Source organism: Bombina bombina, chromosome 3 (genome assembly GCF_027579735.1).
Source record: "Bombina bombina isolate aBomBom1 chromosome 3, aBomBom1.pri, whole genome shotgun sequence".
Taxonomy (NCBI): domain Eukaryota; kingdom Metazoa; phylum Chordata; class Amphibia; order Anura; family Bombinatoridae; genus Bombina; species Bombina bombina.
In genome coordinates, this window is record NC_069501.1 from 232,382,582 (window position 1) to 232,407,503 (window position 24,922).

The window sequence follows — 24,922 nt, forward strand, 5'->3', positions numbered from 1 at the left end:
ATTTATAACATTTCCAGTTGATTGAAACTTCTTCATTATTGCCCTGATGATGGAAATGAGCATTTGCAATGCTTTTGCTATTTTCGTATAGCCACTTCCTATTTTGGGAAGCTCAACAACCTTTGCAGCACATCACAGCTATATTCCTTGGTCTTACCCATTGTGGCGAATGACTAAGGGAATTTGGCCTATATGTTACCTCATATTTATAGCCCTGTAAAACAGGAAGTCATGGTTGAACAATTTCCTGTTCCTAGTCACCCAGGCATACTAAAAAATATAAAATATCAGTGGAAATATACTTCAAATATATTTTGCACATATGAATTCATAGGGCTGCCAATAATTGTAACACACATATATTGAACAAAGATATTTTTTTTATTTTTTATAAACCTGTGTTGTGTTTGCAATTGTTTGATATCCATGAGAGCAGAGTATTTTTGTGTGTTCTTTGAACAAAAGAGCAAAAGGTTAAACATTAAAAGCACTTTTTCACAGTCTTCTTTGCTCATATTTACCAAGGGTGCCAATATTAGTGGAGGGCACTGTATATATATATATATATATATATATATATATATATATATACAGTATATATCAGTGACGTGCGGTGAGCTCAGAGGCTAGTGAGGCAGTGGCTATGATACGCCTAAGAAGCACATATATGAACCTAATAGAGGTTACTTAAATTTACGATTAAATTAGCAGGTTACACAATGACGACTAGAATTGTATCTAATATCTTGTATTTAAGTCTCTGCAGACAGTCCCCTTATCTCAGGGCTATTTATTTATTATCTATTGACTTGCATTTTAGCCAGTTAGTGCTGTGTCCTGCACAACTCCACGGGGGAGAGCACAATGTTATCTATATGACACACATAAATAAGCAGTCTCTTTGTGAAAAAGCTAATAAAAAAGCATGTGATAAGAGGCTGTCTATAGTGGCTTTAACAGTCAGAAATTAAATTAAACAGTTATAACGTATATTAATATAACAATGTTAATTGTGCAAAGCTGGGGAATAGGTTGTAAAGGCATTATCTATCTTTTTAAATAATAGCGATTTTGGTGTAGACTGAATTCTGGCCCAAGCACACAAATAAGGCTTCCAATCTGACCACATGTTAAAACCAGAAACTCCCTTATGCAACTAATGCATAAAAAAATGCAGGACTGGCAATTTTGGAACAATGGGGCAAGTACAATTCAGTGGCCTAAGTACTAAAAACAGAAATTCTATATCTAATAGTTTAAATACAAGGGAAGCAAAGCACCTAAGAAATTATAAAAATAAGGCTATAAAAACAGAATTTTAATGGGAAAAAATATATATATATATATATTTATTTTACTAACATCCATGTACAGCCCTAGCATACTGCTGACATGTACATTTCCAGAAAACTGCTGACATACATGTACAGTCCTAACATACTACTGAAATCCTTGTACAGCCCCTTACAAAACCATTAATCAGGACCCCCCACACATACATAGAAACACATACTCACAAACATAGATTCACATACACATAGAAACACACTCAGACATACAGAGGTAATAACACATACAGACACACACACACAGTGACACACACATAAACAGACACATACAGAATCACACACAGAAATATACACTCAGATATACAAGAAGACTCACACAGACACATACAAACAGATACACCAGGGGCATATTATCACCTAGGCAGACAAGGCATGGGCCTAGGGCGGCAGATTGGGGAGCCTCAATAGGAGCGGTGTTCCTTATTCAAATAAAGCAGTGTCTAAAACTTCCATATTACTGAATGTCCAGAAGATTTTGCTGGGACGCCCTTTTAAAAGAGCAGTGCGAACATGTAAAGCACACACCCCTGCCAGATAAAATATGCTAATGAGCTGTCCGTAATGAGCTATTACCTGCTATTCATATCTTGCAAATAAACAGTTACAGACTGCAATACACAGCACAGCACAGCAGAGCACTAGCAGAAGAGATCTAATTTGAAAACACTGCTGTGAGTGAGATGCTGGCAGAGATACAGCTTCAGTGCTGTTACGGAGCTCATTGCAGACATCACAGCTCATTTGCATATTTTGTCTGCCGGGGGTGGGAGTGTGTGCAGTCAACATGTTAGGACTGTCCATTGTCATGCCTCATTGCTCCCGGGACTCGCAACTGCTTGGAACAAGGCACAAGCTTTTAAAATGCTCGGCACAGCTTTCACATGAGCAGTGATGTCATCAGGAGATCCCATACCACATGTGTATAGCCAGCCCAACAAATATATAGCATGAGCGAGTAGGAGACACACTATATATATATGTGTGTGTATATACAGAAGCGTAACTAGAAACCACAGGGCCCAGGTGCATGACTCTGGGAAGGGCCCCCCACCAAAAAGTGAATTTGATACATATCTTTTTTTTTTATATATATTTAACACAAATGTGAATCAGATTTCATGTCTGCAAAAGGAGGTACCCTGTGCCCACAGTCTGTGAGATGGTCTGACCCCCTATTACTGTATATAGTGACACTGTTTAACCCACCAGTACTGTAAATAGTGAGTCAGTGACACAGTCTGTAATCTGTCGGTGAGTTGGCTGGCTTGACCCTACCCGCCCCAGTACTTTATAAAGTGACCACAGTAGTCTGTGACATGGTCCAGCCCCCCCGTACTGTATATAGTGGTACTGTATAGTGACACTGTTTACCCCCTCCCCCCCATGCTGTGGTAACAAGGTCTGTAATTTGCTGGTTCCACAAACATTCACACCCAGTCACATACATACATACACACACACACACACACACATACACATACATGCATAAATACACACATAAACCCAATGGGTAAAAAAGAAACACTAACCCCTGTAGTCATAGACACCAGTGAAGCATCATGTCACACTCACATGATATCAGTGCAGGCCACTTGGGGGGCAGTCGCAATTGTGACCTCTGCACCCCCTGTAGTTTCGCCCCTGTGTATATGTGTATATAACAAAATTTATGCTTGACTGATAAATTTCTTTCTCTTGTGGTGTATCCAGTCCATGGGTTCATCCATTACTTGTGGGATATTCTCCTTCCCAACAGGAAGTTGCAAGAGGACACCCACAGCAGAGCTGTCTATATAGCTCCTCCCCTAACTGCCACCCCAAGTCATTCGACCGAAGACAAGCAAGAAAAAGGAGAAACTATAGGGTGCAGTGGTGACTGTAGTTTAAAAATAAAAAACACCTGCCTTAAAATGACATGGCGGGCAGTGGACTGGATACACCACAAGAGAAAGAAATTTATCAGGTAAGCATAAATTTTGTTTTCTCTTGTAAGGTGTATCCAGTCCACGGGTTCATCCATTACTTGTGGGATACCAATACCAAAGCTTTAGGACACGGATGAAGGGAGGGACAAGGCAGGAACTTAAACGGAGGGCACCACTGCCTGCAAGACCTTTCTCCCAAAAATAGCCTCCGAGGAAGCAAAAGTATCAAATTTGTAGAATTTAGATAAAGTATGAAGCGAAGACCAAGTCGCCGCATTACAAATCTGTTCAACAGAGGCCTCATTTTTAAAAGCCCATGTGGAAGCTACCGCTCTAGTGGAATGAGCTGTAATTCTTTCAGGAGGCTGCTGGCCAGCAGTCTCATAAACTAAACGGATTATGCTTCTCAGCCAAAAAGAAAGAGAAGATGCCGAAGCCTTTTGGCCTCTCCTCTGTCCAGAGTAGACAACAAACAATGCAGATGTTTGACGAAAATCCTTAGTAGCTTGTAAATAAAACTACAATCTCCTGATTGATATTCTTATTAGATACCACCTTAGGAAGAAATCCAGGTTTGGTACGCAACACTACCTTATCTGTATGGAATATCAGATAAGGGGAATCACACTGTAAGGCAGATAACTCTGAAACTCTTCGAGCCGAAGAGATAGCTACCAAAAACAGAACTTTCCAAGATAAAAGCTTGATATCTATGGAATGCAGAGGTTCAAACGGAACCCCTTGAAGAACTTTAATAACTAAATTTAAACTCCATGGCGAGCAACAGGTTTAAACACAGGCTTGATTCTAACTAAAGCCTGACAAAACGCCTGAACGTCTGGAACATCTGCCAGACGCTTATGCAGAAGAATAGACAGAGCCGAAATCTGTCCCTTTAAGGAACTAGCTGACAAACCCTTCTCCAATCCTTCTTGGAGAAAAGATAATATCCTAGGAATCCTGACTTTACTCCATGAGTAACCCTTGGATTCACACCAATGAAGATATTTACACCATATCTTATGATAGATTTTCCTTGTGACAGGCTTTCGAGCCTGAATTAAGGTATCAATGACCGACTCAGAGAAACCACGTTTTGATAAAATCAAGCGTTCAATCTCCAAGCAGTCAGCCGCAGAGAAATTAGATTTGGATGTTTGAATGGACCTTGGAGTAGAAGGTCCTGCCTCAGCGGCAAGTCCTGCATGGCCACGCAGGTGCTATCAAAATCACCGAAGCTCTCTCCTGCTTGATCTTGGCAATCAGACGAGGGAGGAGAGGAAATGGTGGGAACACATAAGCCAGGCTGAAGGACCAGGGCACTGCTAGAGCATCTATCAGCGCTGCCTGGGGATCCCTTGACCTGGACCCGTAACAGGGAAGCTTGGCGTTCTGACGAGATGCCATCAGATCCACTTCTGGTTTGCCCCATAGTTGAATCAGCTGGGCAAATACCTCCGGATGGAGCTCCCACTCCCCTGGATGAAAAGTATGCCGATTTAGAAAATCCGCCTCCCAGTCCTCTACTCCTGGGATATGGATAGCTGAGAGATGGCAAGAGTGAACCTCTGCCCATAGAATTATCTTTGAAACCTCCAACATTGCCAGGGGGCTTCTTGTCCCCCCCTGATGGTTGATATAGGCTACAGTCGTGATATTGTCCGACTGAAATCTGATGAACCTGACCGCAGCTAGTTGAGGCCAAGCCTGAAGATCATTGAATATCGCTCTCAGTTCCAGAATGTTTATCGGAAGGAGAGCTTCCTCCTGAGTCCACAAACCCTGCAAAAGGAACTATGTCCATTGCTGCTACCATTAGGCTGATTACTTCCATACACTGAGCCACTGACGGCCGAGAAGTGGAATGAAGAGCACGGCAGGAAGTTAGAAGCTTTGATAACCTGACTTCTGTCAGAAATTTTTTAATTTGTACTGAATCTATCTGTTCCTAGGAAGGAAACTCTTGTGAGAGGGGAGAGAGAACTCTTTTCTTCGTTCACCTTCCACCCATGAGACCTCAGAAAGGCCAGAACAATGTCCGTATGGGACTTGGCGATTTGAAAAGTCGACGCCTGTATCAGAATGTCGTCTAGGTAAGGAGCCACTGCTATGCCCTGTGGCCTTAGAACCGCCAGTAGGGACCCTAGAACCTTCGTAAAGATTCTTGGTGCCGTGGCTAACCCGAAGGGAAGAGCCACAAACTGGTAATGCCTGTCTAAGAAGGCGAACCTGAGGAACTGATGATGATCTCTGTGAATCGGAATGTGGAGATAAGCATCCTTTAAGTCCACGGTAGTCATATATTGACCCTCCTGGATCATAGGGAGGATGGTTCGGATAGTCTCCATCTTGAAGGATGGGACCCTGAGAAATTTGTTTAGGATCTTGAGATCCAAGATTGGTCTGAAAGTTCCCTCTTTTTTGGGAACTATAAACAGATTTGAATAGAAGCCCTGCCCCTGTTCCTGCTTTGGAACTGGGTGGATCACTCCCATAACCAGCAGGTCTTGAACACAACGTAAGAATGCCTCTCTCTTTATCTGGTTTACAGATAATTGTGAGAGATGAAATCTCCCCTTTGGAGATAAAGCTTTGAAGTCCAGAAGATATCCCTGGGAAACAATCTCTAATGCCCAGGGATCCTGGACGTCTCTTGCCCAAGCCTGGGCGAAGAGAGAGAGTCTGCCCCCCACTAGATCCGGTCCCGGATCGGGGGCTACTCCTTCATGCTGTCTTAGAGGCAGCCGAAGGTTTCTTGGCCTTCTTCCCCTTATTCCAAGCCTGGTTAGGTCCCCAGACTGGTTTGGACTGGGCGAAATTTCCCTCTTGTTTTGCATTAGAGGAAACTGAAGCTGCCCCACTCTTGAAGTTTCGAAAGGAACGAAAATTATTCTGTTTGGTCCTTAACTTATTGGACCTATCCTGAGGAAGGGTGTGACCTTTTCCTCCAGTAATATCAGAAATGATCTCCTTCAGACCGGGCCCGAATAGGGTCTGTCCCTTGAAGGGGATGTTAAGAAGCTTAGACTTTGAAGTAACGTCTGCTGACCAGGACATAAGCCATAGCGCCCTGCGCGCCAAAATGGCAAAACCTGAATTCTTAGCCGTTAGCTTGGCTAAATGAAAAATGGCGTCAGAAATAAAGAAGTTAGCTAACTTAAGAGCTTTAATCCTGTCTAGAATGTCGTCTAACGGGGTCTCCACCTGTAGAGCCTCCTCAAGAGACTCAAACCAAAAAGCCGCTGCAGCAGTAACTGGGGCAATGCATTCAAGAGGCTGGAAAATAAAACCTTGATGTATAAAAATTTTCTTAAGGAGACCCTCCAATTTTTTATCCATAGGATCTAGGAAAGCACAACTGTCCTCGACAGGGATAGTTGTACGGTTAGCTAGGGTGGAGACTGCTCCCTCCACTTTAGGAACTGTCTTGTCACGAGTCCCGTATGGTGGCATCTATGGGAAACATCTTTTTAAAAGCAGGAGGGGGAGAGAACGGCACACCTGGTCTATCCCATTCCTTAGTAATAATTTCCGAAAACCTCTTAGGGACTGGAAAAACATTGGTGTAAACAGGTACTGCAAAGTATTTGTCCATTTTACACAATTTCTCTGGAACCACAATGGGGTCACAGTCATCCAGAGTCGCTAAAACCCCTCTAAACAATAAGCGGAGGTGTTCAAGCTTAAATTTAAACGCTGTCATCTCAGAATCAGACTGAAGTAATGCCTTCCCTGAGTCTGAAATGTCACCTACAGATAGAAGCTCACCTGCTTCAGCTTCTGAGCATTGTGAGGGTATATCGGACACAGGCAATAAAGCGTCAGAAAGCTCTGTATTAATTCTAGCCCCAGAGCTGTCTCGCTTTCCTTGTAGCCCTGGCAGTTTGGAGAATACCTCTGTGAGGGTAGCATTCATAACTGCCGCCATGTCCTGTAAGGTAAAAGAATTAGACGCGCTAGATGTACTTGGCGTCACTTGAGCGGGAGTTATAGGTTCTGACACATGGGGAGAGTTAGATGGCATAATCTCCCTCTTTTCAGTCAGAGAATCCCCTGGAGATAAATCTTTAAGTGCCATAATATGGTCTTTATAGTTTATAGCAATATCAGTACATTTGGTACACATTCTAAGAGAGGGTTCCACAATGGCTTCCAAACATATTGAACAAGGAGTTTCCTCTATGTCAGACATGTTTAACAGACTAGTAATGAGACAAGCAAGCTTGGAAAATACTTTAATAAAGGTGAAACAGCAATTAAACAAAAACGTTACTGTGCCTTTAAGAGAAAAAAACTAGCACTTAAACTGCAAAACAGTGAAAAAATACAGTAAAATCTTTGAAATTTTTACAGTGTAAATAAGGGACTAAAGCAGCATTGCACCCACTTGCAAATGGATAATTAACCCCTTAGGCCCCAAACCGGATTGAAAAACGTTAAAAAAACGTTAAAAATCAATTGAGCACCATGCCACAGCTCTGCTGAGGCTCCTACCGGCCCTTAAATATGATTTTGTGCAGAAATAACCCCTTTGAAAAGGTTCTCAGATGCCAGAGGACTCCTCTAGGGAAGCTGGATGTCTCAGTCTGTATTAAAACTGCGCAGTTAGAGTGCTAAAATAGGCCCCTCCCACCATGTACTGGATGTCAGCGGGGCCTTAAGAAAATACTCCTAGGAGTATCTGACTAGCCATGTGGAAACTAGGCCCCAAATAAAGACTTATCTCCCTCAGAGAAAAAACGTCCTATTTATTTGAAATCATGTAAACGTTTTTTCACTAAGCAATATGAATATTAACATGAGTATTACCCTGTTATGTAAGCATGATCCCAGTCGCTATTAAATCACTGCATCAGGCTTACCTCAAATACACAAGGCTCTGTCAGCATTTTCTAGAACTTATTCCTCTCTCTAGAAATAAAAATACTGAACATACCTCAAAGCAGGTAATCTGCAGGCCGCTCCCCCAACTGAAGTTTTCCCATATTAATCAGTTATGTGTGAGAACAGCAATGGACCTTAGTTACAAACCGCTAAGATCATCAAATCTCCAGGCAGAATTCTTCTTCTAATTTCTGCCTGAGAGAAAAACAGTACAACGCCGGTACCGTTTAAAAATAACAAACTCTTGATTGAAGGTAAAACTACACTAAGTCACCACATATCTCTTGATACTTCCTTTCTTGTCGAGAGTTGCAAGAGAATGACTGGGGGTGGCAGTTAGGGGAGAAGCTATATAGACAGCTCTGCTGTGGGTGTCCTCTTGCAACTTCCTGTTGGGAAGGAGAATATCCCACAAGTAATGGATGAACCCGTGGACTGGATACACCTTACAAGAGAAAAAAATATATATATAATGTGTCAATATAAATAAATAAATAAATATATATATATATATATATATATATATATAATATGAAGCCCTTATGAACATTTCCTTTGGCCATAAAAAAATAAAATAAAGAGAGGTCACATTACACCCTGACTAAAAATTATTATGACCAAAAAAGGACTAAAGCCTAGGGGGGTGAGGGGAGGGGGACAGCAGAATTTTGAGTGCCTAGGGCAGCACAAAACTTAAATACGCCACTGAGATACACACAGACACGCACAGCACGCAAGCACCATCAGATACCATATACACATAGAAACCAACATACACAAAACCAGGCACCACATACATACAAACAGGCACCCAAAAAGCACAGACAAGAAGCCACATACATCCTCACTTACACATACACAAGCACCCACAGGAATACACACTAAGAGGATGGTTAATCCACAAATATATACAGACAAGCACACACACAAGTGACTCAGATACACACACATACACACTTCCACGTGACTTTTACATGAGTTAAATATATAATAGTTGAATAAAATGTTTTATTAATATTATATGCCAGTTGTACTTGACAAGATGGAGTGGCCCCCTGCTCCTACTTACTGTGGGCCAGTAATACACTACATTTGATTAAGATTAAGGGCCTTTTACAACCACTTATTACAGTTTTATGCCACATGACTTCCTTCCATAATTTATGCCACTCATCATATACCATATTAAAACTGTCCAATCAGTTCCCCTACTCCCATGAATGCCAGCTAAATGTCACAATATACCAGGCAAGATGCAAGACTCCCTGCCCCCATACATTTCCTGAGAGATATCACAGCTCACTTTAACTTGTGGATTTAATATGAAAACCACTAATAATTTATATATCATATAAAATCATTTTTTAATACTAAAAATATAAAAACTATCGGCTAGATTATGAGTTTTGTGGTATGAGTGAAAAAGCAGCGTTAAGGCTCTTTTTCACTACTGCTGGTATTACGAGTTTTTCAGGTTTAGGGGCACCACACACTTTTTTGGCCGTAAAGCAACGTAACTACCGCAGCTTTTAAAAAGTCCTTTTTCAATGGGACTTCCTTTGCGTCGGTATTACGAGTTTGCCTGTCCGGCCAAAAAGTGATCGGTACAGCCTATAACTACAAGATCCGTACCGTAAACTGAAAGTCAGTAGTTATGAGTTTTATGCTACAAAGCTGTACCATAAAACTCATAACTAAAGTGCTAAAAAGTACACTAACACCCATAAACTACCTATTAACCCCTAAACCGAGGCCCTCCTGCATTGCAAACACTAAAATAAAATTAATAACCCCTAATCTGCCGCTCCGGACATCGCCGACACTATAATAAACATATTAACCCCTAAACCGCCACACTCCCGCATCGCAAACACTAGTTAAATATTATTAACCCTTAAGCTGCCGCCCCGACATCGCCACCACCTACATTATACTTATTAACCCCTAATTTGCCACCCCAATGTTGCCGCCACCTACATTAGTTATTAACCCCTAATCTGCCGCCCCGACACCGCCGCCACCTACATTACACTTGTTAACCCCTAATCTGCCGCCCCTAACATCGCCGCCACCTACCTACATTTATCAACCCCAAATCTTCCGCCCCCAACGTTGCCGCCACTGTACTAAAGTTATTAACCCCTAACCCTAAGTCTAAACCTAACACCCACTAACTTTAATTTAATTAAAATAAATCTAAATAACACCAACTATTAATAACTAAACAATTCCTATTTAAAACTAAATACTTACCTGTAAAATAAACCCTAAGCTAGCTACAATATAACTAATAGTTACATTGTAGCTAGCTTAGGTTTTATTTTTATTTCACAGCTAAGTTTGTATTTATTTTAACTAGGTAGACTAGTTAGTAAATAGTTATTAACTATTTACTAACTACCTAGCTAAAATAAATACAAATTTACCTGTAAAATAAAACCTAACCTGAGTTACACTAACACCTAACCTTACACTATAATTAAATAAATTAACTAAATTAAATAAATTACATTTATTAAATACAATTAACTAAATTAGAAAAACAAACAAACACTAAATTACACAAAATAAAAAAGAAATGATCAAATATTTAAACTAATTACACCTAATCTAATAGCCCTATCAAAATAAAAAATCCCCCCCCAAAATAAAAAAAATCCTAGCCTAAACTAAACTGCCAATATCCCTTAAAAGGGCCTTTTGCGGGGCATTGCCCCAAAGAAATTAGCTCTTTTACCTGTAAAAAAACAAATACAAACACCCCCCACCCACACAACAAAACCCCCCAAATAAAATCCTAACTAAAAAAACCTAAGCTCCCCATAGTCCTGAAAAGGGCATTTGTATGGGCATTGCCCTTAAAAGGGCATTTAGCTCTTTTTCCACCCAAACCCTAAGCTAAAAATAAAACCCACCCAATAAACCCTTAAAAAAACCTAACGCTAACCCCTGAAGATCCACTTACAGTTTTTGAAGACCCGACATCCATCCTCAACGAATCGGGGAGAAGTCTTCATCCAAGCGGCAAGAAGTCCTCAACAAAGCCGGGAGAAGTCTTCATCCAAGCGGCAAGAAGTGGTCCTCCAGGCGACAAGAAGTCTTCATCCAGACAGCATCTTCTATCTTCATCCATCCGGCGCGAAGCGGCTCCATCTTCAAGACATCCGGCGCAGAGCATCTTCTTCAATCAACGGCTTACGAAAAATGAAGGTTCCTTTAAGGGAAGTCATCCAAGATGGCGTCCCTTGAATTCCGATTTGCTGATAGAATTCTATCAGCCAATCGTAATTAAAGGTGAAAAAATCCTATTGGCTGATACAATCAAGTTAAACACATAGTTAACGTCAAGCTAGATTTCAATCACAGAAAAAATGATCTCCTTTAATATGAGAGAAGATGAGAAACATTAGCTTCAATGGAAAAAGACAATGCTGAGGATTCATGTAGTTGACTATATTGAGGTTAGGGGGCTCTGTAGGTGGGGTGATAACAGTAGGTAGGGTTTGCTTTTGGGTGTGGGACCTTTGGGTGGGTCTTGCAGTGGCAAGGCAACATTATAGTGTAGTGGGAACAGCACACACAGGTATGCTCCTAATGTTTGTGTTCATTAAATGTAACCCAGCAATTTATAATTGCAACTGAGGTTATAAATACCATGAATAAAGATAGTGTTCTGTGCAAATAGTTATATACACGGGCTTCAATCTAAACAATGTTATATACAGATGCTTGTGCTTATTGTCTGTCTGCATCAGGAATACATGCAGTACTACCCCTTTAACTTTATTGAATCAAATACTCAGAATTTTACACGTTTTTATGAATACAGGGGAGACGTGACAACCTTATTAATAAACAGACCAGACACTCTACATATCTGTTTGTAAGTAACCACATTACAGATACAAACACTTAAAGAAGCATGACCCTGTAACCCTTCAGTCCCAGTCTGTCTTGCTTGTATTTATTGTACCTGCAGATTCTGTTGGCACAATAAAAATAAAGCTAACAATAATAAACCATTTGTGGATCCTTACTTCTATTTCACTGAAACAGCAGTATTCATCACTTGCTTGAATGAATTTACACACAAGTTAATGTGAAGTAAGAAACAGCTATTAATGGCATAACATTTTGTTTCTGTCCTAGATATTAGGATGTGTTGCTAAAGGATCCATTGGGCCAGTGCTGAAAGTTCTGGACAGTACACAAGAGAAGGTGTTTGCACTGAAGGTCAGTGATGCCTGTTTTATAATAGTCTGATCTAACAGACACACTTATGTGAAATTTATCAACAAAGTTATGGTCTGTTTCAGGTGCTACCCAAAGGAGAGGTTCTGCGACGTAATACAGTAAAGCAATGCAAGGAAGAGGTAACCATACAGGTAGGTGCCCATCCGTGATTCTAGTGCATTTGTTTTATATAAATAACTCATCACATTTAACTGACACTTTGTTTCTTTCCTCCCAGAGGCAGGTCAAGCATCCTTTTATTCAGTGCTTAGGGGAAAGCTGGCAGGGACAGCAGCATCTCTTTATCAGTGAGTCACGCACAGGCATCTGGCCCTATGGCTAGTTTAGCTTCCCTATTGTCTCAGTCTTATTGTTTCACTGTTATTATTATTATCATTTATTTGTATAGCGCAGCCACATTCCGTAGCGCTGGGTACAATGATAGGGGTATACAATGACAAGGATTTGTGATAAAATACAAAACATAACAAAACTAAACAAATCTAGTACAGGAGGAAGAGGGCCCTGCTCCGGAGAGCTCACAGTCTATATTGACTGTGTCAGTAGCTATATAGTCTACACAGAAAACAAAGCAGAGTCAATTACAAGATCCAGAATACTTCCTTAATTTCAAAATAATAATATATTTTAGCTAGACAGCAAGTATATATATATATATATATATATATATATATATACACACAACACAAACACACACCCCCACACACACATGACAACACACACATACCCACAAATACAAATACTTACACACACTTACACACACATACACTTACACACACATACCCACAAACACATATACTTACACACACATACACTTACACACACATACCCACAAACACATATACTTACACACACATACCCACAAACACATATACTTACACACACATATACTTACATACACATACCCACAAACACATATACTTACACACACTTACACACACATACACTTACACACACATACCCACAAACACATATACTTACACACATACCCACAAACACATACACTTACACACACACACTTACACACACATACACACACATACCCACAAACACATATACTTACACACATACCCACAAACACATATACTTACACACATACCCACAAACACATATACTTACACACATACCCACAAACACATACACTTACACACACATACCCACAAACACATATACTTACACACATACCCACAAACACATACACTTACACACATACCCACAAACACATATACTTACACACATACCCACAAACACATATACTTACACACATACCCACAAACACATACACTTACACACACATACCCACAAACACATATACTTACACACATACCCACAAACACATATACTTACACACATACCCACACATATACTTTACACATACCCACAAACACATACACTTACACACATACCCACAAACACATATACTTACACACATACCCACAAACACATACACTTACACACAAGAGGCAGTAGAGAATCTGTTAGATAACACTTTCCTAACATTTCTGAATCCCACCACTGTATAAATGTATATATGTCTGTCTGTCTATCTATATAAATTGAAAGTGCCAAACATACTCACTACTTGAAATTTCCATTCCCATATGTTTCCTTTTATTTCTGTCTTTTGCTTCACATCAAAGTTTTTATCAAGTAAATAGAAGTGTTTGTTGTAAAAAAATAATAATGAATTGTTTCACAAGTAAAAATGTATTAGCTAAAACATGCAATTACAAAATATAAATAAGTGTTTTTTCTGTTCTCTTTTAGTGTGTTCTTACTGTAGTTTTGGAGACCTCTATACATTATGGACTTCTGTAAAGTGTATTGAAGAAAACACAGTACGATTATTTGCAGCAGAGATGGTTTCTGTGTTAGGTAAGTTCCTTTCTTTGTGATCTGAGAGGTGGGACCAGTAATTACACAATAATAGATACAGATAGGGGTGAAGCTGGGAGACAATAAAGTAATATTAGGTCTATGCACAGGGGTAGAGAGAGGAACTGCAAGAAAAGCACTTGGGGGAATGTACGTTCTTTTCAGAGATAAAATAAAAAATCACAGTGAACAGTTGTATCTATATCTGTTGCTGCTGACTTCATATACCATCATCAGTGAACTTGAGAAAAGTGTAATTATATACATTTCAAAACTTGGGATGTGGTTTACATGTGATCCTACTTTATTCCCACAGTATATCTCCATGATGTAGGCATTATACACCGTGATGTGAAGGTAAGAGGGCATCTCGCTTACAGAATAACTCTTAAATATATCTGTACTGAAATACTGCAACAATCAAGTTTGTAATTCCAACATTTCAATCCTGCAGATGGAAAACATTCTTCTAGATGAGAGAGGTAAATTGTGATTTTCATTGTGTTGATATCTGTTATAGTGATGGAAAGACAACAGTGTTATATAATTCTGATGCATCTTTATAGGGCATTTGAAGCTTACCGATTTTGGCCTTTCACGTCAACTTTCTTTTGGAGAGCGTGCTTATACCATTTGTGGAACCCTACATTATATGGGTAAGTTGTATCTATCTATCTATCTATCTATCTATCTATCTATCTATCTATCTATCTATCTATATATATATATATATATATATATATATATGTTCCCCTTTATCTATTTTGATATTTACAACACACTTTCTTTGTTTTGTTTTTTTACTTGATGCATCATTAAAGGGACATAAAACCCAATTTTCCTCTTTCGTGATCCAGACAGAACATGATATTTTAAGCATCTTTCCAGTTTGCTTCTATTATGTAATTTGTTTCCGACTCTTGGTATCCTTTGCTGAAAACCTTACCTAGGTAGTCTCAGGAGCAGCAGTGCACTACTCAAGGCTAGCTGCTGATTGGTATCTGCACATAAATGCTTCTTGTCAATGGCTCACTAATGTGTTCAGCTAACTTCCAGTAGTGAATTGCTTTATGTTAAACAAAGGATATCAAGGTAATGCAGCACATTTGATAGTAGAAGTAAACTCTAAAGTTGTTTACATTTGTATGCTCTATCTGAATTGTGAAGGAAAAAAAGATGGGTTTCATGTCCCTTTAAAGGAGGATAAATACAGTAGAATTGCAGATTCAATTAATAGATAATAAAATGACAAATCAATAACACTTTTAAACCAACTTTACATTATTTTTCTGATGAATTTCAAAGTTTACTTTTGTTTCCCTGTCCCCTGTAATATGTCATGGAGTGCCAAAGACACATGCACACTACTGATCTCCCATGAGCCTTCTGAGGTTTACTCTTTAACAAGGGATACCAAAAAAACTAAGTACATTTGCTAACAGTAGTAAATTGGAAACTTTAAAATTGCACACTCTCCCTGAACCATTAGTATAATTTTTAAAGGGATACTAAACCCAAATTTTTGCTTTCATCATTCAGCTAGAGCATGCAATTTTTACATTTAGCCACCAATAAGCAAGCATAACCCAGGTTCTGAACCAAAAATGGGCTGGTTCCTAAGATAATAGTAGTAAATTAGAAAGTTGCTTAAAATTGTATGCTCTATCTGAATCATTAAAGAAAAAAAAATGAGTTTAGTATCTCTTTAACATCCCCTTAACGGTTATCTTTTATCTTGTCATTGCAGCCCCTGAAGTCCTCTCTGGAGGTCCTTACAGCCATTCAGCTGACTGGTGGTCCCTAGGAGTACTGCTGTTTGCACTCTCTACTGGTGAAGTGAGTGAGATTTTCCCAGTTACTGATAACCAAATCTCTGCGTATAATCTCAAATAAATAAAACTTAGAATCTGTTATTTCTGTTTTAGTTTCCTGTTGCTTCTGAGAAAGACCATGTGAGCATGCTGCAGAATGTTAACCAGGCAACATACGATATCCCTGAGCACCTGAGCAAAACATTTTCCAACCTTCTAAAAGAGGTAATGAGGACAGATACTTTAACCAATATAGCTTTTTAATTAATTTCAATTAAATTCTTGAATATGATATATTTTTATGTATTACCATAAAAGTATGTGTCTGTTGTCAAATATATTATGAAATAAAATGCAGATAGACAAGCAAAGAAAATATCAGTCCCTTTGTTTCCATTCCAAACATAGCATAGTCATATTTCTTTCATAAGGTGGTGAGAATCCACGAGCCATTACTCCTGTTATTCAACTCTTGGCCACTAGGAGGAGGGAAAGATTCCCAAAACCCTAGTGGCCAGGAGTTGAATCCCTACCATCTCTCTGGTATGCCAGTTCAATCTTTGCCTCCTAGGTGGTTGGTGAAGAATTGAGGTGCTCCAGATTCTTCATTGAGAGGGGTCCTCAGACCGATTTGAGACCCATATTTCCCTCAGAGAGCTGCTACAGAAAGACAGAGGGACAATTGGAGTATAGGGTAGTGACACAATTACTCCCGTGTAGGAGTTAGTCACAAGCCTGCCATAGGTGTTGCGGGGACTGGTCCCCTAGCCTCCTCCTGTGGTTCATTGAGATACTCCTTACAGTAATCCTTGTTTGTGATGTACAAGGCACTGGATGGGCTCTCTACTGGAGCAGTCTTTCTACTGCTGGTAAGCTCAGTGGAGTGGGTGCATACTCAAGTAAGTGAGGGCATTTTCATGCACTCACATAGGCCACAGACTTTAAGCAGGTACATATTGTAAAGTACATCATAGCCAGGGGACAATTTTCTATACAGGCACTTTCACATTTTCTTTAGATTCAATACAGTCTAGTCTAGAACTACTGCAGGGATTCTTTTTAGGGCATTAGAGATTCTCTAAGATTTTTTTTATTGTATCTGTTACCCGCTTTGCCATATGTATATATCATTTCTTGTCAGTGTGGAAGGGGCTAAGGGTAAAAAAATTTTATCTCCTAATGTCAGAAAATAATTTTTAATATTTCTCTCAGAGTGTCTCTATTCTGTTCTACATTTGCTCTCATTAGATTCTCATATTTTCTGTTTATATCCTTGATTCTTTATTTTATTATTGTGTTTTTCAAATATGTTATGTTACACAATACTGTGTTGTGGTTTATATATTTATTTCTGTAAAAAATATTTCCATGTTAGGAGGAGCATTCTTCAACTGTCCCCAATATTTTTATGTGTATCCTTTAGTAGGTAAATCCACTTGTTTATTAAAGGGACACTATACCCAAACATTTTCTTTCATGATTAAGGTAGAGAATACAATTTTAAACAACATTCCAATTTACTTCTATTACCTAATTTGCTTCATTCTTTAGATATACTTTAATGAAGAAATAGCAATGCACACAGTGAACCAATCACAGGAGGCATCTATGTGCAGCTACTAAGCATATCTAGATATGCTTTTCAGCAAAGAATATCAAGAGAATGAAGCAAAATAGATAATAGAAGTAAATTAGAAAGTTGTTTATAATTGTATGCTCTTTCTAAATCAAGAAAGAAAAAATTTGGGTTTCGTGTCCCTTTAATCTTAACTGTATATTTTAGAAACTGCCGGCGCCTACAAAACCTGACTAAATTATTAAATCTCCCGTACTGTCTAACACGCCTCCCAAACATAGCCCGACATGTCTAACCCTCTATCCGCTATCCCCCCTCACTATCCTAACAATAAAAAATGTATTAACCCCTAAACCGCCACTCCCGGACCCCGCCGCCACCTAATAAAGTTATTAACCCCTAAACCGCCGCTCCCGGACCCCGCCGCCACCTACATTATCTATATTACCCCCTAATGTGAGCTCCTACCCTGCCGCCATCTACATTAACTACCCCCTAATGTGAGCTCCTACCTCGCCTCCATCTACATTAACTACCCCCTAATGTGAGCTCCTACCCCGCCGCCATCTACATTAACTACCCCCTAATGTGAGCTCCTACCCCGCGGCCATCTACATTAACTACCCCCTAATGTGAGCCCCTTACACCTCCGCCAGCTATATTAAAATTATTAACCCCTAATTTAATCCCCCTACCCCGCCGCCAGCTATATTAAAATTATTAACCCCTAATTTAATCCCCCTATACCGCCGCCAGCTATATTAAATACATTAACCCCTAATCTAATCCCCCTATACCGCCGCCAGCTATATTAAATAGATTAACCCCTAATCTAATCCCCCTACACCGCCGCCAGCTATATTAACTATATTAACCCTAATTATATTAGGGTTAATATAGTTAATATCGTTATTATATTATATATATATTTAGTATAATAACCCTATCTAACTCTAACATCCCTAACTAAATTCTTATTAAATTAAATCTAATTAATATTAATATTATTAATTAAAATATTCCTATTTAAATCTAAATACTTACCTATAAAATAAACCCTAAGATAGCTACAATGTAATTAATAATTACATTGTAGCTATTTTAGGGTTTATATTTATTTTACAGGTAACTTAGTATTTATTTTAACTAGGTACAATACCTATTAAATAGTTAAGAACTATTTCATAGCTACCTAGTTAAAATAACTACCAATTTACCTGTAAAATAAATCCTAACCTAAGTTACAAATACACCTACACTATCAATAAATTAAATAAACTACAAATATTTAAACTAAAATACAATTAAATAAACTAAACTAAATTACAAAAAACAAACAATCACTAAATTACAAAAAATAAAAAAAGATTACAAGATTTTAAGCTAATTACACCTATTCTAAGCCCCCTAATAAAATAATAAAGCCCCCCAAAATAAAAAAATGTCCCTACCCTATTCTAAAATACAAAAGTTAACAGCTCTATTACGTTACCAGCCCTTAAAAGGGCCTTTTGCGGGGCATGCCCCAAAGAAATCAGCTCTTTTGCCTGTAAAAAAAACACACAATACCACCCCCCAACATTACAACCCACCACCCACATACCCCTACTCTAACCCAAACCATAAAAAAGAACTAAGTTACAAAAAATAAAAAAATATTTACAAACATTAGAAAAATATTACAACAATTTTAAACTAATTACACCTACTCTAAGCCCCCTAATAAAATAACAAAGCCCCCCAAAATAAAAAAAATGCCCTACCCTATTCTAAATTACAAAAGTTCAAAGCTCTTTTACCTTACCGGCCCTGAACAGGGCCCTTTGCGGGGCATGCCCCAAGAAATTCAGCTCTTTTGCCTGTAAAAAAAAACATACAATACCCCCCCCCCAACATTACAACTGTTCCGATCAGCCAATAGAATGCGAGCTCAATCTGATTGGCTGATCGGATCAGCCAATCAAATTGAACCTGATTCTGATTGGCTGATTCCATCAGCCAATCAGAATTTTCCTACCTTAATTCCGATTGGCTGATAGAATCCTATCAGCCAATCGGAATTCGAGGGACGCCATCTTGGATGATGTCCCTTAAAGGAACCGTCATTCGTCGGGAAGTCGTCGAAAAGAAGGATGGATCCGCGATGGAGGTCTTCAAGATGGAGCCGGTCCTCATCGGATGAAGATAGAAGATGCCGCTTGGAAGAAGATGGTTGCCGGTCCGGATCTACTCTTCTTCCCGGATAGGATGAAGACTTTGGACCCTCTTCTGGACTTCTTCAGCCGTCGGATGATGGATGTCTAGCCCCCTCTTGGGTTGGATGAAGATATCGGAGCCAGGACGGATCGGTGCTATACCCGGTGAGGTGAAGACAAGGTAGGAAGATCTTCAGGGGCTTAGTGTTAGGTTTATTTAAGGGGGGTTTGGGTTAGATTAGGGGTATGTGGGTGGTGGGTTGTAATGTTGGGGGGGGTTATTGTATGGTTTTTTTTACAGGCAAAAGAGCTGAATTTCTTGGGGCATGCCCCGCAAAGGGCCCTGTTCAGAGCTGGTAAGGTAAAAGAGCTTTGAACTTTTGTAATTTAGAATAGGGTAGGGCATTTTTTTATTTTGGGGGGCTTTGTTATTTTATTAGGGGGCTTAGAGTAGGTGTAATTAGTTTAAAATTGTTGTAATATTTTTCTAATGTTTGTAAATATTTTTTTATTTTTTGTAACTTAGTTCTTTTTTATTTTTTGTAGGTAATTGTAGGAATTTAATTTATTTATTGATAGTGTAGTGGTAGGTTTAATTGTAACTTAGGTTAGGATTTATTTTACAGGTAAATTTGTAATTATTTTAACTATTTTAGCTTTAATAGTTCTTAATTATTTAATAGCTATTGTACCTGGTTAAAATAAATACAAAGTTACCTGTAAAATAAATATAAATCCTAAAATAGCTATAATATAATTATAATTTATATTGTAGCTATATTAGGATTTATTTTACAGGTAAGTATTTAGCTTTAAATAGGAATAATTTATTTAATAAGAGTTAATTAATTTTGTTAGATTTAAATTATATTTAATTTAGGGGGGTGTTAGTGTTAGGGTTAGACTTAGCTTTAGGGGTTAATACATTTATTAGAATAGCGTTGAGCTCCAGTCGGCAGATTAGGGGTTAATGTTTGAAGTTAGGTGTCGGCGATGTTAGGGAGGGCAGATTAGGGGTTAATACTATTTATTATAGGGTTAGTGAGGCTGATTAGGGGTTAATAACTTTATTATAATAGCGGTGCGGTCTGCTCGGCAGATTAGGGGTTAATAAGTGTAGGCAGGTGGAGGCGACGTTGTGGGGGGCAGATTAGGGGTTAATAAATATAATATAGGGGTCGGCGATGTTAGGGCAGCAGATTAGGGGTACATAGGGATAATGTAAGTAGCGGCGGTTTACGGAGCGGCAGATTAGGGGTTAATAATAATATGCAGGGGTCAGCGATAGCGGGGGCGGCAGATTAGGGGTTAATAAGTGTAAGGTTAGGGGTGTTTAGACTCGGGGTACATGTTAGAGTGTTAGGTGCAGACGTAGGAAGTGTTTCCCCATAGCAAACAATGAGGCTGCGTTAGGTAGGTGTTAGTTTTTTGCAGGTGTTAGTTTTTTTTTCAGCTCAAACAGCCCCATTGTTTTCTATGGGGGAATCGTGCACGAGCACGTTTTTGAAGCTGGCCGCTTCCGTAAGCAACTCTGGTATCGAGAGTTGCAGTGGCGTTAAATATGCTCTACGCTCCTTTTTTGGAGCCTAACGCAGCCATTCTGTGGACTCTCAATACCAGAGTTATTTAAAAGGTGCGACCAGAAAAAAGACAGCGTTAGCTACGCGGGTCTTTACCGACAAAACTCTAAATCTAGCCGTAAGTTACCTGTAAAATAAATATAAACCCTAAAATAGCTACAATGTAATTATTAATTACATTGTAGCTATCTTAGGGTTTATTTTATAGGTAATTATTTAGATTTAAATAGGAATATTTTAATTAATAATATTAATATTAATTAGATTTAATTTAATAAGAATTTAGTTAGGGATGTTAGAGTTAGATAGGGTTATTATACTTAATATATATATAATATAATAACGATATTAACTATATTAACCCTAATATAATTAGGGTTAATATAGTTAATATATATAATATGATAACTATATTAACCCTAATATAATTAGGGTTAATATAGTTAATATAGCTGGCGGCGGTGTAGGGGGATTAGATTAGGGGTTAATCTATTTAATATGGCTGGCGGCGGTGTAGGGGGATTAGATTAGGGGTTAATTATTTTAATATAGCTGGCGGCGGGATAGGGGGATTAAATTAGGGGTTAATGTAATTAATATAGCTGGTGGCGGTATAGGGGGATTAAATTAGGGGTTAATGTAATTAATATAGCTGGCGGTGGGGTAGGGGGATTAAATTAGGGGTTAATAATTTTAATATAGCTGGAGGCAGGGTAGGAGCTCACATTAGGGGGTAGGTAATATAGCTGGCGACGGGGTAGGAGCTCACATTAGGGGGTAGTTAATGTAGGTGGCGGTGGTGTAGGGGGCTCACATTAGGGGGTAGGTAATGTAGGTGGCGGCGGTGTAAGGGTCTCACATTAGGGGGTAGGTAATGTAGCTGGCGACGGTGTAGGGGGATCACATTAGGGGGTTATACTTTTAATGTAGGTGGCGGCGGGGTCTGGGAGCGGCGGTTTAGGGGTTAAATACTTTATTAGGAATTGCGGTGGGGGATCGCGGTTGACAGGTAGATAGACATTGCGCATGCGTTATGTGTTAGGTTTTATTTAGCAGATCGCGGTTGACAGGTAGATAGACATTGCGCATGTGTTAGGTGTTAGGTTTTATTTAGCAGCTAGTTTAGGGAGTTACGGGGCTCCAATAGACAGCGTAAGGCTTCCTTCGGCTGCATTTTGTGGCGAGGTGAAAATGGAGTAAGATTTCTCCATTTTCGCCATGTAAGTCCTTACGCTGTATATTGGATACCAAACTGCGCGGGTTTGGTATACCTGCCTATGGCCCAAAAAACTATGGGCGAAGGCAGAAATATACGAGCGTAACTTCTAGGTTACGCCGTATATAGAATACTAAAGCCGGCGACGCCGAATTTTGCAGGCGACGCTGCATATCGGATCGGGCCCATGGATTTACAATTTGGGAGACCAGACCAATGTGAGATGCAAGGTCCCTGGGAATTATGATTAACAAAGAAGACAGAAGAGAGACTTCCCAGCAGCTGAATAATACAAAGACCTAGGAATACCCTGATATGTTCACAGTATTTCCCTATGGCACTTCAGCCATAACTATCCTCACGCACTGCAGGGACTTGTCCTTAGCCTCCCCCTGAGGGACACAGGTATTTCCTAGTGCAATCCTCTGCGGTACCTGTACTTGCACTGGATGGACTCTCTCCTGGATGCTGCTGCAGCTACATGCCTGGTAAGTCAGTGGAGGGGTGTTTCTGCAGGTAAGTGCCTTGCCTTAGCACACACACACACTGCCCAGAGGCTATTTGCAGGTACTTAGACATAGGTACAACATAGTCAGGGCACTCACCCAGTTTCTCCTCCTGACACACTTTATTTCTTATTTTGCAGGTTCATGCATACTTTATTCTGTTTAAGAATATTACAGATAATATTTATTGGCTTAAATAACTTTCTGGCAGCTCTGTGAAAACATATTTGGCACCTTTCTGAAATTAGGTGTTTGGCCCTTTAGGACAACTTCTAGCTGCTCTGTGCAGTTAGCAGTTTAGTTGTGCACATTTCAGTCTTGTGGGGTTTTTTTTTAAGTATTTTTAAGATTTTTATGCCCAATGTCTGTTTTTTTTTACCATTTTAACTTTCTTTAAAGTTTATGCCTCATACTGCCCCTCCCATGACTTCCCTTTTTTTTTCAAACTCTCTCAGGCCTACTTCAGTATATGGAAGCAGTGCAGAAGCCTGGGTCTGTAATTTATCCAGTTTGATGCATCTAATCTTGGACTGAGTTGCAAGTGGGGGGTGAGTACTCATGCAAAGAGCTGCCAGTAAGGTTTGTTAAACATGTTCAGTCTGCAGATTGGGGCTTTTAGTGTACAAACACTTGGCTATAAAGTGTGCCAGAGGGGTTGTGTGGGATTAAATGTCCCCACTGAAGTCTGCATTATTTTATGTACTATGCAAGTCTGTTCCAGTGCCAGGTTATTCAACTTTTTCAAAGCTGTGTACCTCATAATTTGCATGCAATTCAGTCACAATCTCCTACTTTCTATAAGGAATTTTGCCCTGTGTATGACACTCAGGGGGCTACTACTGTTTTCTTCCCCTGAATATAAAACCAGTGTGTATGAATTTGTGACAAGATTGTTTGGTAGGTATCCCTAAATGTTATAATTTTGATGTCATTTGCTTCTTGGCAAGCAGCTTTTGGCAGAAAAGTCCTTCAGGCCGCAGTGTTGACTATAATAGAAATTGCCAGCAAAATCGTCTCACCCTATCTATTACATAGACCATCTGCTTGGGTATTAATCCCACATGTTATGGATTCCTATGGAGCATCATTATTTTAAGAAAGAAATTATAATTTATGCTTACCTGATAAATTTGTTTCTTTCAGAATAATGACGGTCCATAGGCCTCGCCCTTCTATTTGCAAATTCTTGTACAGATAGCTTTATGCATGCTAACAGTTAAATGCTATTCTTGCTTTTAAAGGATTATGTCCTCCTTTTGTTTGTTTTACACAGTTGAGTTTTTGAGATTTTGCTATAGGATTTACAGAATTTGTCTACTCATGCCTCTCCCAAGTAAGTGCAAAGGAGTATATGTATCCTTTTCTTGTATTTCTACTAATTTAATTCTCTAAGTATCAAATCAGATAAACAGTTAATTTCAAATTCAGATTCTATGGGGCATATCTATCAAGCTCCAAATGGAGCTTGAGGCTCAGTGTTTCTGGCAAGCCTGCAGGCTCGCCAGAAACAGCAGTTATGAAGCAGCGGTCACAAAGGCCGCTGCTCCATAACCTGTCTCGTCTGCAGGGGGTGGTGTTGCACCAGCAGCTCTTGTGAACTGCTGGTGCAATGCTGAATACGGAGAGCGTATTGCTATCCGTATTCAGCGAGGTCTGGCGGACCTGATCCGCACTGTCGAATCAGGTCCACCAGACTTTGTTAAATATAGGCCTATCACCTCAGATCCAACTCATGAAGGTTAAGAAGTTTC

At 39.3% G+C, this 24,922-nt stretch overlaps 1 protein-coding gene across 1 annotated transcript in view; it reads left to right on the top strand.

Annotated features, from left to right (window-relative positions):
* Positions 1-24,922, top strand: part of RSKR (ribosomal protein S6 kinase related) — a 50,696-nt gene that overhangs the window by 15,092 nt on the left and 10,682 nt on the right. The window contains exons 3-11 of the mRNA XM_053705228.1: positions 12,308-12,391; positions 12,475-12,543; positions 12,630-12,699; positions 14,180-14,287; positions 14,604-14,644; positions 14,742-14,769; positions 14,854-14,943; positions 16,035-16,123; positions 16,213-16,323. Coding sequence (XP_053561203.1) covers positions 12,308-12,391; positions 12,475-12,543; positions 12,630-12,699; positions 14,180-14,287; positions 14,604-14,644; positions 14,742-14,769; positions 14,854-14,943; positions 16,035-16,123; positions 16,213-16,323 — 690 coding nt within the window. The remainder of the gene's footprint in view (positions 1-12,307; positions 12,392-12,474; positions 12,544-12,629; positions 12,700-14,179; positions 14,288-14,603; positions 14,645-14,741; positions 14,770-14,853; positions 14,944-16,034; positions 16,124-16,212; positions 16,324-24,922) is intronic.